The sequence below is a fragment of the Sceloporus undulatus genome, chromosome 2 (assembly GCF_019175285.1).
Source record: "Sceloporus undulatus isolate JIND9_A2432 ecotype Alabama chromosome 2, SceUnd_v1.1, whole genome shotgun sequence".
NCBI classification, from domain to species: Eukaryota; Metazoa; Chordata; class Lepidosauria; order Squamata; family Phrynosomatidae; genus Sceloporus; species Sceloporus undulatus.
In genome coordinates this window covers 173,637,102-173,650,127 of record NC_056523.1, presented here as the reverse complement: position 1 = coordinate 173,650,127, position 13,026 = coordinate 173,637,102, and the positions used below count along the sequence as shown (strand labels likewise).

The 13,026-nt window shown below is 43.8% G+C and overlaps 2 protein-coding genes across 5 annotated transcripts in view; one reads left to right on the top strand and one right to left on the bottom strand.

The window, feature by feature from the left end:
- The window catches only part of LOC121921591 (TBC1 domain family member 15-like), a 722,109-nt gene that overhangs the window by 472,515 nt on the left and 236,568 nt on the right, over positions 1-13,026 (top strand). The window lies entirely within an intron of this gene.
- ZNF385A (zinc finger protein 385A) overlaps positions 10,574-13,026 on the bottom strand; it is a 314,317-nt gene continuing 311,864 nt past the window's right edge. For all 4 annotated transcript variants that reach the window (XM_042449888.1, XM_042449890.1, XM_042449889.1 and 1 more), the window contains one exon: positions 10,574-12,804. In XM_042449888.1, the coding sequence (XP_042305822.1) occupies positions 12,574-12,804 (231 nt within the window). In that variant the 3' untranslated portion in view covers positions 10,574-12,573. The remainder of the gene's footprint in view (positions 12,805-13,026) is intronic.

Genomic DNA, 13,026 nt, shown 5'->3' with positions numbered 1-13,026 from the left:
AAAGGTATCACAGTTTTGTGGATTTTGGATGTTACTGTACTTTGCTATATGGCCAGTATGGCTACCCTGGATATGTCTTCTAGAGAGCCCATCACAGATCTCTGTCTTCTTATCTGGTTAAGCCTAAAGATGACTGCATAGTGGACTGTTTTTTGAAGCTTCTGAAATCTAACCAAAAAGCATTTTTTACCCCTTTCTTTCCATGCACCCGGGGATGGGTTACTGAGTTCATGAGAGCAAGGCTTGAAAGGAACCATTCATTAAGAAATTAAGAATGTGGATTTTTAATTGGACACATCCCCAACAAGAGAGAAAAAGAGTTCACTGTTTCTGGTGACTGCGGTTGTCTCTTGATATTGGTGGAATTTTGCGCTGGGGAGAAAGTGTTACCTTCCTTTAACTTTCTGAGGATATCACTTGTGTCAAAATAACTGTGCTCTTTATCTTGATGAGGGACTTTTTTGGCTTCAAAATTGGCAGGGTCATCTGCTAATAGGATTGTTAAGATGGATAGCTGCCTCGTAAAATCTCTACAAAATCTCTACTCTGTTGACAGTTTGATTCAGAGAAACTCTCATGTACTAGGGCCCCTTGTTTCTTTTGTGTGTGTGTGTGCTTTTGAGAGGAAATGCTTTCTCCGGTTTCTCATCTCCTGCTTGGCTGCTCAGGCACTACAAGCTGAACACAGCTGCGTGTGTCTTCTGGCTGCCAAGAAAGCTTGGATTATGTATATATGTGTGTGTGTGTGTGTGTGTGTGTGTGTGTGTAATTTTTACCTTTGAGACTTTAATTCCTTTGCACCAGTTCAAAAATGCAGAATCTGGAGGGACCGTCCAGCCCTTGATGGGAAGGAGACACAGCATTAAGAGAAATACAGCACTGTCCACTAAGGATCTGCAGGTGCATCTGCATTGTAGAAATAATGAAGTTGATAGGAAAAGGAAGAGGAAAATTAAACTCATTCCTTTTTCCCTCTACTTTATATACAGTGGGCTCTTGGTATCTGCTGGAGTTTTGTTCCAGGTCCCCCATGGATACCAAAATCCATAGATGTTCAAGTCACATCAAATACATTGGATAGTAAAATAGTGACCCTTATATAAAATGCCAAAATCAAAGTTTACTTTTTGCAACACACACACACACACACACACACACACATATTCAAGGCTTTGAAGGTTGACTCTGTGGATGCAGAATCAGTAGATATGAAAGGTCAACCGTTTTCCCACTCCCATACTGTTTTCCAGTGAAGAAATGCGGTGCTGAACATTTGCACATAAGCTTTAGGTAGACTGCTGGCTCACACTGGGTCAGCTTTCAGTGCATGCCTAGATTTGATACAATGGGTAGGTCTGAACCATCAAAGCCCTAAATGGCTTGGGAACAGAGTGGCTGAAGTCTATTCAAATACCTGTTCAACGTACATCTTCATCAGAAGACTTTCTATGGGTGAGGTTTTTCTCTGCAATTTAAGATCAAGCAGAGGAACAAGAGAGAAAGCACCTGTTCAGTAGTGGCATCCTGTTTTTTGATCCCTAACAAATAAGGACAGGGTTAACTTTGGTCATATTATGAGATGATATGACTCATTATGACAATACTTTGCAAGGTGGGAAGCAGTGGGAAAAAGGAAGACTGCATTGCAATGGATTGAACCAATCAAGAAAGCCACTGGCCTGAATTTGCAAGACCTGAGCGCTGTTGATAGCAGAGTGTCTAGATAATCTCTTGTTTGTAGGGTCCCCATACGTTGAAGCCATCTTGAAAGCAATTAACTATAACAACTATTTACATTAAATAGTGTGCTTCCTTGAAAAGGCTTTTCATAATGGTTAGCTTATCTTTGTTTTCTGTAATGTAAGATTTTAATGCACCTGTTTTGACTTTCAATATGGTTTTATCTGGTAAGAAAAGTGAATAGGAAGAAAATGTGGTGCTGGAGAGGATTGTTGAGGATACCATGGACAGCCAAGAAGTCTAACAAATGGGTGCTAGAACAGATCAACCCAGAAATCTCTCTCAAAGCCAAGGCTGTTGTGCTCTAGCCATATCATGAGAAGGCATGACTCATGGGAGCAAACAATATGCTAGGAAAGATGGAGGGAAACAGAAAGAAAGGCTGCATGCCAGATGGATGGACTCTATAAAGAGGTCATGGGTATGAATTGACAGGAACTGAGCAGAGCAGTGGAGGACAGGAAATCTTGGAGATGTCTGATCTACAGGATTGCTATGGGTTGAGATCAACTTGAGGGTGGGTAACAACAACAAAGGATTTCTGGGAGCTGCAATTCAACACTATCTGTATGGTCACACTATTCCCACCTATAACCTATAGTCCCTCTTTGTTTTCCCACACGCCTGGCATCTGAGGTTCACTCCCCACTCCCCATGCTATCTACATTTATCATTACATGCAAAGGATTGGAAATGGGGGAAAGAGCCTGGCTTGAAGCACTGTGTTTATGTGAATAGGCATAGTTCCTATCTGGAGTACAGTGTGTTTGCATTACCGTATATCATAGGCAAAGTTAGATAATATTGTTGTCATTTTTCAGGTGCCTTTACTAAATTGCACTGATGAAAAAACTAATGTTAAAAGAAGGAAAATATCTTGGTATTTAAACATTCTCTTACTTTTCTCAAGACAGGTGTTTTTATTTATTTCTTTGCAAGTGCTAGCACCTAACTAGCTAGATTTTTTAAAAATGTTGCCTTGACCAGAGGCAAATCCTTTTGACAAACAAATGTTCAATAGCGGATGTGACTGTAGCCAATAAACTCTGGGATTGTTCAGAGTAATTTTCAAGGAAATCAAAATTCCAAATTGCTCTGGAACAGGAGTCAGCATGAAATGTTGTACTCATGACTTGCTGGCGAGCTTCAGAGGCATACAGTTGATGACTGGGGAACTAATTGTTGGACTAGATCAGTGATTCCCAAAGTTTAGTCTTCCAGGTGTTTTGGACTTCGACTCCCAGAAGCTCCAGTCAATTTGGCCAACAGTCAGGAATTCTGAGAGCTGAAATCCAAACATCTTAGTCCTCCAGGTGTTTTGGACTTTGACTCCCAAAAGCCTCTGTGAACTTGGCCAACAGTCATGGATTTTGGGAGCTGAAGTCCAAAACATCAGGAGGACCAAAGTTTGGGAACCACTGGACTAGTTCTTTGGTCTGTTTCTGCAGGACTCTTCTTACATTATAAATAATAATAGAAGGGCAATTGATGCTATATACAATAATATAAAAAACAGATACCATAAACAATGAGATTCTGCACAAGTTTTGAAAGGAGTGGATTAGCTGTATGTGTAGAAGAGCATAGACGAAATTTATATGTTAAGCATTGAAGCAGTAAGAATATCCACGTATGTGGAGGATATGTCATTGTCTTTAGGACAATCAGTGAATTTTTTTGCAGGATGTAATCTTATGTCCTGGGAGAACATTTCACTGGTTACTGAATATTGTAGCCCTTCTCTTTTGTGATCAGAGAGAGAAAGTTTGTGTGTGTGTGTGAGAGAGAGAGAGAGAGAGAGAGAGAGAGAGAGAGAGATAACAGGGGAGGCTTTTGATCTAACAGATATGTCCATGGATGGCAGGGAAAAACAAAGTTATTTTCCATCCAATTGGAGCCAATGGGAGTGAGTTTAAAAACCTAGCTGGCAGCAAAAAAGGTGAGGGACTGTCCCTTTTCATGACCGATGGGGTCCTTGTATTCTTGTTGTTGTGCACCTTTCAAGTCATTTTTGACTTATGGTGATCCTAAGGGGAACCTGTCATTTGGCAAGATTTGTTCAGAGTGGGCTTGCCTTTTCTTTTCTCTGAATCTCAGAGGATGTAACTTGTCCAAGGTCACTCAATGGGTTTCCATGGCCGAGCGGGGATTCGAACTATATGTCTGTCCCTGTTTCCCACTCCACTAAATGCATCTGAGGAAGTAGACTTTGGTCTAGGAAAGCTCATGCTGCCAACTTCTTTCTTTTAGTCTCAAAGGTGCGACAAGAGCTCTCTACATCCTGGTCTCCAGTCATAGTGCAACACTCAAACCACTACACCACACTGGATCTCTAGTAGGGCTGAGAAAATGCTCATACCACTGAAAAACTCACCCCCCCCTCCATATCCAAGGATTGCTTTGCCTGTTCATCCTTTATGGTTAATAGAATTGTTACAGCTTTTGTTATGCAGATGTTTATATTTTTAGATGGTTGTTTTGTGCCTCCAGTCTTCTCAAAATTATTGGAATTTTGTATGCATGCCTCAGAGTAAATCTGGTGTTTGTGTTTGGTCGAAACAAATGTCAGTCCCAATTCTTTTAGAGGGATTAATGGGACTGCAAAGCTTTAAACAAATGTTGTTGTAATGCTGGGTAAACCACAGAAATACGATGAAGTAGATGAGACTCAATTCTCTGTTGATTTTAGATGCTAGTGGAAAAGGCACTTCTCTTGGTAGCAAAAAACACATTTTTCTCATAAGATTTGCTGGAATTACCTTAAAGAAAACTAATTTGAAATTACAGTACAGTAGTAAATGTCACTCTAGAATCTGTCCTTTGGAGTTTTGCATTTTGTCTTACAGGAATTAGCGGTAGATGATAAACTGAGCATTTTAACACAACATGAAGCTTTGTAGGGAAGATTGGTAGGAAGAATGTATGAATATTCTCAGATCTACATATGACTCTCATAAATACTTTTGGTATAAAAACATACGCATGGATGTATTACATAACATTTGAAGAATAATTCACAAGTCATTCAGTTTTTATTACATTCATCCATCTGGCTGACATTCATCTTGTGGAGAAGCTTGGCATAATTTAAGTCTGTTGTTGACACTTGACTTCTGCAAGGTTAAACAGTGATACACTTTTAGACGCTGCAAATGTCACATAGTGTGCAAAGTTTAATCATGTATGGTGGAATTGTTCTTATGTTTAAATATGTTCAGAGCAGCCCTGCTGTTAGACAAAGTGAGACAGGCACCACAGGCAACACATTTCTGTATTTTTAATATAATATTTTGTACTTTTTTTACATTGCATGGAGGGGAGGTACTATAAGTGGGATTTTCTATCTTAAATACTTCATGCACTATGCATCTTAACTCACACATGTGTGCATATATGTGTGTGTTTGTGTGGGCATACATCAACCATTTGCTGTTTTGCCTCAGGTGATAAAATTTCTTGGGCAATTCTTGGGTATATTGTTCCATAGTTAGCATATGTGTAAGCCTTGCCTTTGAATATCCTGAGTATGGCATCCAAGGAACAGTTAAATCTTTCTTACAAAATATTTACTGATTTTCATAAACTGAATTAGCAACCTCACTGGAAAGGCACAGCAATTGCCTGCAATAATGAGGAAAAATGCTTTTGATATATCAGATAAAAGATGACAAAGGGATGGATTTTTCTGTAAACTGGGTGAAAAACAGAATTATATTATATTAGAATAGTCATTGTGATGATAGAAGATTGGAAGAAAACCTTTTACTATAATGTGACAATGACATGCTTTCAAAAAGATGAAAACGTGCTTCTTAAAAAGAAAAGAGGACAGGAATACCCCCCTCTTCTGAAGGCTTGAAAGATGCTTGATCCTGGCTTAGGTGTCAGATATTATGCAATGTGCACACAATGCCGACTGGTTTTAAAATGGTGTGGTGGCAAGCATCACAGCTTTTCTGCACTGGCTGGTCAAATCTCTTCGTCAAAATCACAGCAACCCACAGATATGGAACCAGAAGGGACTGATCGGATTACTGCTTTGAGAGCTGACTAGGCTACAGGCATCCCATCCCATGCAATCTGCCTTTCCCATGTGTTTCTTCTTGCATAATGGGAATGTTTGTTTCAAAGAATCTGGCGTCCTCAGTGCTTTTTGTATCTGCTGAATCTGTGGAGTTCATGATGAGATTCCCCTCACCACATGGCCCCTATGGAGATTACACTGCAATGAGACCCAAAGGAGAATGCAGCTCAAGTGTTTGCTTTTTCAAAGACACTACCCACGGGTCACTGTGGATGCACTCCCATACAATTCATGGGCACATATGTATTTTGGTATATATTCACTCTTGGGAAAACCCTGCTGCTTACTAGGACATCCTGTTGCATATAGACAGTCAGCTTTCACACAGCTGTATCCAATATGATGCAGCACGACACAACATCCTGTATAGTATTAGTGTCTGTACACAGAACAGCTCTGTCTAAAATGTCTCTTGGTTATAGCAAACATGAAGCCTGTTGCAAATAAAGATATGAGTGTAGTTTTGGTCTATCTCCATGAAGGAGGACTGCTTGGTTCAAAATCCCCAAGGAATGGGGAGGGAGGGAGAGGAAGGGCATTACAGCTGAATATGGCAAGCATATTGTATTCCACCAGATCTAACATCTGTGAAGGCCAAGGCATTCTGTCTGGGATATCTGGGGAGAAGGGAAATTGAGTTACATTTCCATTCCAGGAGATTCAGCAGGTGGAGGCCGGGAGGGCAAGAGCTGGACTAGGAACAGTGACATGAAGGTTGTGTGAAGTTCTGAAGTGTCCTCCCTCCCACCTCATTTGGCCCTCACTGGAGACTGTCAGATAGAAAAGAACCCTGGCAAAAAAGGGTTTAGCGGAAGGACAGGAACACCGCCCTTAGCTATATAAGCTTTATAAAAGCATTTTTGGACAGTGCACTCAGAAGGCTGTCAAGGAGGAAGAAGTGCTTTGTTTTGGGGATGGAGAGTGTGTGTATGACCCAGGCACAGGCCTGCAAGCCATCTGTGCTGGAGCTGGTTCCTCCTTGAGGGAGAAATAGGGAAAGCTAGCCTTCCTGAGTAGTGAACAAATGTACTCTGTACATGCAAAGAGGAGCTTCCTTATATAATGTACTTGAGCTGTTTTTCCTTGGAGGGGAGAAATTAACAGGAATGAGAGAAGCTATGCTAAACGGACATACTTAAAGGAGGAAAGGCAAGGTTGGGGAGACTAGCACGGAAACTCTGGTTCTCCAGCTGCTGTTGGGCTTTTAGCTCTCATTGCAAAAGGCCTTGCTGATTCAGGTGGAGGGGTGTTGGACTGCAACAACATCTAAAAGTGACAGCCGGTGAGAACCACAGCTACTCCTCCTCATTACACACACTCCTGACTCTTGTCAGCTTTGCTGTTCATCACCACAGGGAACTCTGTGTGGCACAACACATGTGGGAAGCCGAGGGAACAATAGGAAGACACCGAACATGAACAGTGGGCCTTGGGTATCTGCTGGGGTTTGGTTCCAAGATCCCCTGTGGATACCAAAATCCGTGGATGTTCAAGTCCCATTATATGCATTATATATAAATCCCTGGATGTTCAAGTCCCATTGCATATTAGATGGGAGCAGCTGCTTCATCTCCCACTGCAGAACAAAATCTCAAGAGGCACAGCCAGGCAGTGGCAGTGGGCAGCACCAACGTCAGTTGGCCCACTTTGTCTTAGTTTGAACTTTAGAAGCAGTCCAAGGTGCTGCAGCTATTTTTGGGATTGGGCACAGTGCCTTGGATAGCTCCTTTAAAGTTCAGACAAAAGCCTGGACCAGATTCACCATCCTACTGACATCACAGTCAGTAGTGTTTGTACCTATGGCATGTTTTTTTTTTTGGGGGGGGGGGAGCAGATAAATGCACTACTAGGTGTCTTAACCAGCTGCAGCTGCATGATACTTCAAGGAGGCTTCTTAAAACTCTGATTATTGTTTCAAACCTTGGGCTGAGCTTGGATTTACCTCTCTAAAGTAAAACAATGTGGAATTCTGTGGAACTTGGTGGATTTTTTCTGCTTGGAACTTACCTGTGTTGTTAGTAGTAGTACATATTTAGCAACACCCTGATTTCAGGTTATAGTACCTCAATGTGTTTAGAATGCTGGCTCTGCCATAAAAATCTACTCACTTAATTGTAGGAGGCCTGGATAGCCTCCTACATTTATTTCCTTTCATTTTCATTTCCTTTCCTTCTGACCATCTTCAGGGCCCAGCCTGCTCTCTCTATCATCTGGCCAGAAGTCCAGTTATATGTGAACCCCTGACTTTCTATAATCCTTTTGAAAGCCACCTAAGCTAATGCCACCCCATTTAACAACAGAGTTCCACAGGTCAGTTGCGTAGTCTGCAAACTTTTAATTGCTTGAAGGCAGTGGCTCATAGTATATAGCAGTGGGACCTTCAATTCAGCCATGGCAGTGTGCCCTTTGACCACCCTTCTCTCCTGCTTGCTATCTTAGGTATCTAGAAGTGTGTATGTGGTGGGCAATTGTTACCTTAGCAGCCTGATGCTTGCCTCAGATACATCACTGACATAAGAAAAATCGGGCAGTAGTCAACTACTAACTTGACTACAGATATCTGACCACTTGCTAAGTCAGTTGTCTGCATCACACCATCATAGAATTTTTATCACACGCTGAGTTCAGCTGTTTAATAAAACTGTTTGTGTATCCACCTACAGAACTTTGGAGTCTGTCTCACCTTGGGCTCCATGTCATTTTGAATGTTTGATAAAGCTATTTCACTTTTCACTAGTCCCAAGCACCTGTTTCAGCAAGTTTCTGAGTAAAAGACTGAGAAAGCGTCACAGAGGAGCAGTCCCATTGTAGGAGCATTACAAGAAATCTTGCAATCAGGTTTCCTGGACATCCAAAGATGTCCTCCTGTGAGAGGATAAAAAAATTCCATTGCAAAGCATGTATTCTTCTGCCCCCTGCTGTTGGGAGTTAGCAGTGTTTAAAGGGAAAATGGCCAGTGAGCAAAATATGTTTTGTTGTTGTTGTTAGGTACAGTGGGTCCTTGGTATCTGTTGGTGTTTGGTTCCAGGCCCTCTGTGGATACAAACATCCATGGTTGCTCAAGTCCCATTAAATACAATGGCCTAGTAAAACTGTGTCCCTTATATAAAATGGCAAAATCAAAGTTTACTCTTTGGAAATGATGTATTTTTAAAATATTTTCAAACCATGGATGTGTGACTGTGGATAAAGAATCTATAGATATATAGGGCTGACTATACACAGTTGAAGGCCCAGAGGCAGCTTCATTCCCTGAGCCTTTCCTGTTTACTGCACTGTACAGCTAGCAGCATATGACCTGTCCCAAGGAAATGGTTCTGGGACACCCTGCACATTATGTGACTTATATACCCAGCCTACATAGATCTGCAGCCTTCTGGACATGAACTGCAGGGAGACAGGAACTGCTAAGATGGAAACTTGGACCCAATACAATTCCTAATCCACCATCCCTACTTGCTCAAAAGGAAAAGGAGGATTAAGAATCAAACCTGAACTAATCTGTGCTGTTTGCAGGGCTGGCCTATTTTTCTGCTATGAGGCAGAAAATGTGAATAAGCAACTTTATCTGCAAAAGACACTTTCCAATGGGAAGTTCTCCAGCATAAACAACAATGAAACAAACAAAACACCATGTTATCCTTTTGTTAATCTGGGCAGCACTGGCATGAGAGAATCTGCCATCTGACTGTTCTCTCTGTGTTATTATCCAACCCTGTGATACTCAAATTTTGCTTCCATTGACAGTGGCCTTACCTTGCCTCTTGAGTACCATTCTATGTAGGTAGGGGTGGCCCTCTAGATGTTGTTGGACAGAAACGCTCTTCAGGTCTAGGCAGCCTGATGGTGAAGGTACACCTGGAAGGCTGCACTTTCTCAATCCCCAATTTAGGGTGGCAGACCAGTTGAACTCGCCCTGAGACCCATTTCATAGCTAACTGTCTGAACAGGTGCACATCAATTAAAACCATAAGGCTTCAGGTGCATGCACTTGCTTGCAAATGTTGCAGACATATTCTGAGAAGTAAAACACACATTCTAGATCTGTATCATCATGAACCCATTCATATCATAATGTGTAGAATGGTTCTGAATAGAATTCACATGGAGAGGGGGGATTAGAATCCTTTGCTCCTACTTTTTTGACAAATCAGAAAGAATTTTACACTGAAGTCTCTAATTCAGTGGCATTAACAATGAAAGCAGTGCAAGAACCGAGTTGGGTAGATCAGAGCTGGCTGAGCTCTATTTAGCAGCTTTGCAAATTCTTCATTGACAATTTCCACAAATAGGCTGCTAGGGGCAGGCAAGGAACATTTCTTTCACTGAAAGTTCCCTCTCTCCCTTGATCTAACTGCATTATGCACAGTGACACCATCAAGGCCAGAATGGGATTATAGGTGGCTGTACCCAAACTGAGACTCAGAGTGTGCTTTCTAGGTAATAGCCCTCGAGGTTAAGTGGAGTTGGAGAAATAAAAATACACTTGTCTGTTGAGCTGGAAAAGACAGAGAGCAACACTTCTTGCTCTCAGGACTGATACCTGGCCTTACCAATCCAGTGGCTTCAGCTTGTCTGTCAGTCACAGATATTCCTGGACCATACCCCTTTCTCCTGCTACACCTTACATGAATGCCTTGTCCATTCTAGTTTACTGGGAGTGATCCCAGTCTGAAGCCATGCTTCCAGTCCAAGTCCAGAAATCCCTGACAGACACAAAGACTGAATGCAGGCGTGAATGAGCCTTATCACTTCTTTTATTGTTGTCAAGGGTGGGAGAGGCGGGGGGAGGGGGGAAGAGGAATAAAAGGTGCTATATGGGATGTAGCAGAAAGGCATTGGTGTCAGCAATAAAGAGAGAGGGTGCAGGGCAGGGCGAGTCTAGCATGGTCAAACGGATGGTGGATAGAGAGACAGACACTCTGGGGTGAACAAGACACCTGGGGCGGACAGAATGAGAGGACGGAGAGGAATAGGTTGCCCTGTGGGCTTGAAGGACTGAGGTAACATGGGGCAGGCCTGGCGTGATTCATGCCAGTTGGGGGGGAAGGTGAGTCCCATTCCCCCCCCAACACGCCAGTGTCTCTATTGCTCTGAACTTCAGTCACAGTTTTGTAAGGGGCATAGGGTTAAGGGAGAGTAGTGCGGCCAGTGCACTGGCCATGGCATGGAAGACCTTCCTCCCTGGGTTAGTCTGTCTGGAGCCTTGCATTTTACTTCTGCTTGGGAAGATTGGAAACTCTGTACGTGTGTGTGTGTGTGTGTGTGTGTGTGTGTGTTTGAGAAAGAAAGAGGGAAGATGGGCGGGCAGGATACAGAAAGACAGAAAAAGAGAGAACGAGGGAGAGAAAAGTCCATTGTTCCATTAATCAATACATGCAAATGTGCGCACACACACACACACACACACACACACTCCCTGATAGGCGCCAACTAGGATGTGTGCCAAGGAAATTAACAAACATCTGGAATTTTATGTACTCCGGGTAAATTTGGGCTTTGGAAAGATGGGGCTGCTTAATCTCTAGGAAACGAACAACTGGCCTCTTGGTTATTGTTCCACCCACTCAGAAAAGGGTGGAGGGATGGGGATCCACATTATGTAGACTCGGCAAAAGGGGGGGGGAGGTGAAAGAGAGATGTTATGCTACCGTGGCAACAGCACAAATATCCCAAAGGAAAGGTCTACAAGCAGACAGAGATGCAAGTGGCTCTTAAGGAGTGCTCCTTGCCCTTCTACATGAAGGAGAGCCCTTGACCATCCCCTTGTTTCCAGGCTAGGTGATGGGATCAAGCACTTGTCTCAGCTCAGAGGAGGGAGGCCTCATGGTTCCTCCAGATGGGATAATTACAATTGGATGGATGGACGCCTGTCAGTCCATCTGCTTCTTAGTGCAAGAGGAAAAGTGGGTGGGTAGGTTATGGGAGCACAGTACTTGCTCTGCTAGTCTCTTGTCATGGTGCAGTGGTGGGGGGGCTCTGTGGGGGGCTGGGGGAGAACCCCATTGAATGGAAGCGCAGTGAGGAGGGGGCCAGCACAGGGAAGGGCAAGTGGGGAGGATGGGGGGATATGTACATGGAGGTGCCGGCCAGCATTATTGCAGTAGGGGCTCTTTTGATGGAGGCCCTATCTTCTGTCCCGCACACACACACACACATACACACCCCACCTCTCAGTGCAAGTGGATAATGGCTTGTATGGGTAGGAGGGGAGAGCATGCCCCTCCCCTACCTCTGGGATGGAAAGAGATGGCTTGTTGATCAGTCCCTGAGGTACCAGAACTGCCTCCCCTTTTAGTGCTCCACAAAGTCCTGGAGAGGCCAAGCCGCTCCCCAACCCTTTCGTACCTCAGGAGATGTGACTGACACACGCATATATGCACACACACACGGATACACGTGCACACATACACGGACACACACAAAGAACACACCTCGGTTCAGCCTGTGGGGGAACCCAGCACTTGTGCAGATTTGGCCAGGACCCCAAATCAGGGTTGAGAACGGGGCAGTGTATGTGTGTGTATGCGGAAGGGTGGGATTGTCTCTTTCCTCTTCTCAGAAAAAAGAATTCCATTTCCAGTTAAAAAGAAAAAAAAAAGAGGGGCAAAGAGGGAGTACAATGCTCCCGTCAGATGGAACTGGACACCGTGTTACATTGCCAGGACTGGTTGCTAGTTGCCAGGGGGCGGATCCAGTGGTGCCAGGAGTCCCAGGACTGTGGCAGGCAGGTGGGTGGATGGGCGGCATCAGTACGGCGAGAAGAGGATGGGTCCATGTGCAGTTCGGATAGGCCCCGGAGCTGGTCGCAGGAGTGGGTGCGTCAGAGGCGGGCCCTGCAACAGCGGTGGCGTTGGGGCTGGTCGAAGCGTCAGTGGTGTGGAAGCAGCTGCCGCCATAGCAGCTGCTACAGCCAGTGGATTGGGCAGCAAACCAGCTGCCAGTGACTTAGGAAGCTCCTTGGGGAAGGCCAGGGAACCCTGCAAATAGAGAAAGTAGGAGAGAGGAGAAGGGAGGGAAGGAGCGATTCGAAGAGATCAGAGACAATCAAAGGAAGACAGTGAGCATCAACATAGGAAATCCAGATTCAAATCTGTTTTCAGCTGTGAAGATCTGCTGGTGGGCCATGATTTACAGCTGAAAGCAGATTTCAGAAAAGTGCAAAGTGATCCAATACAGGGAGAGGCGGGATACAAATAAAT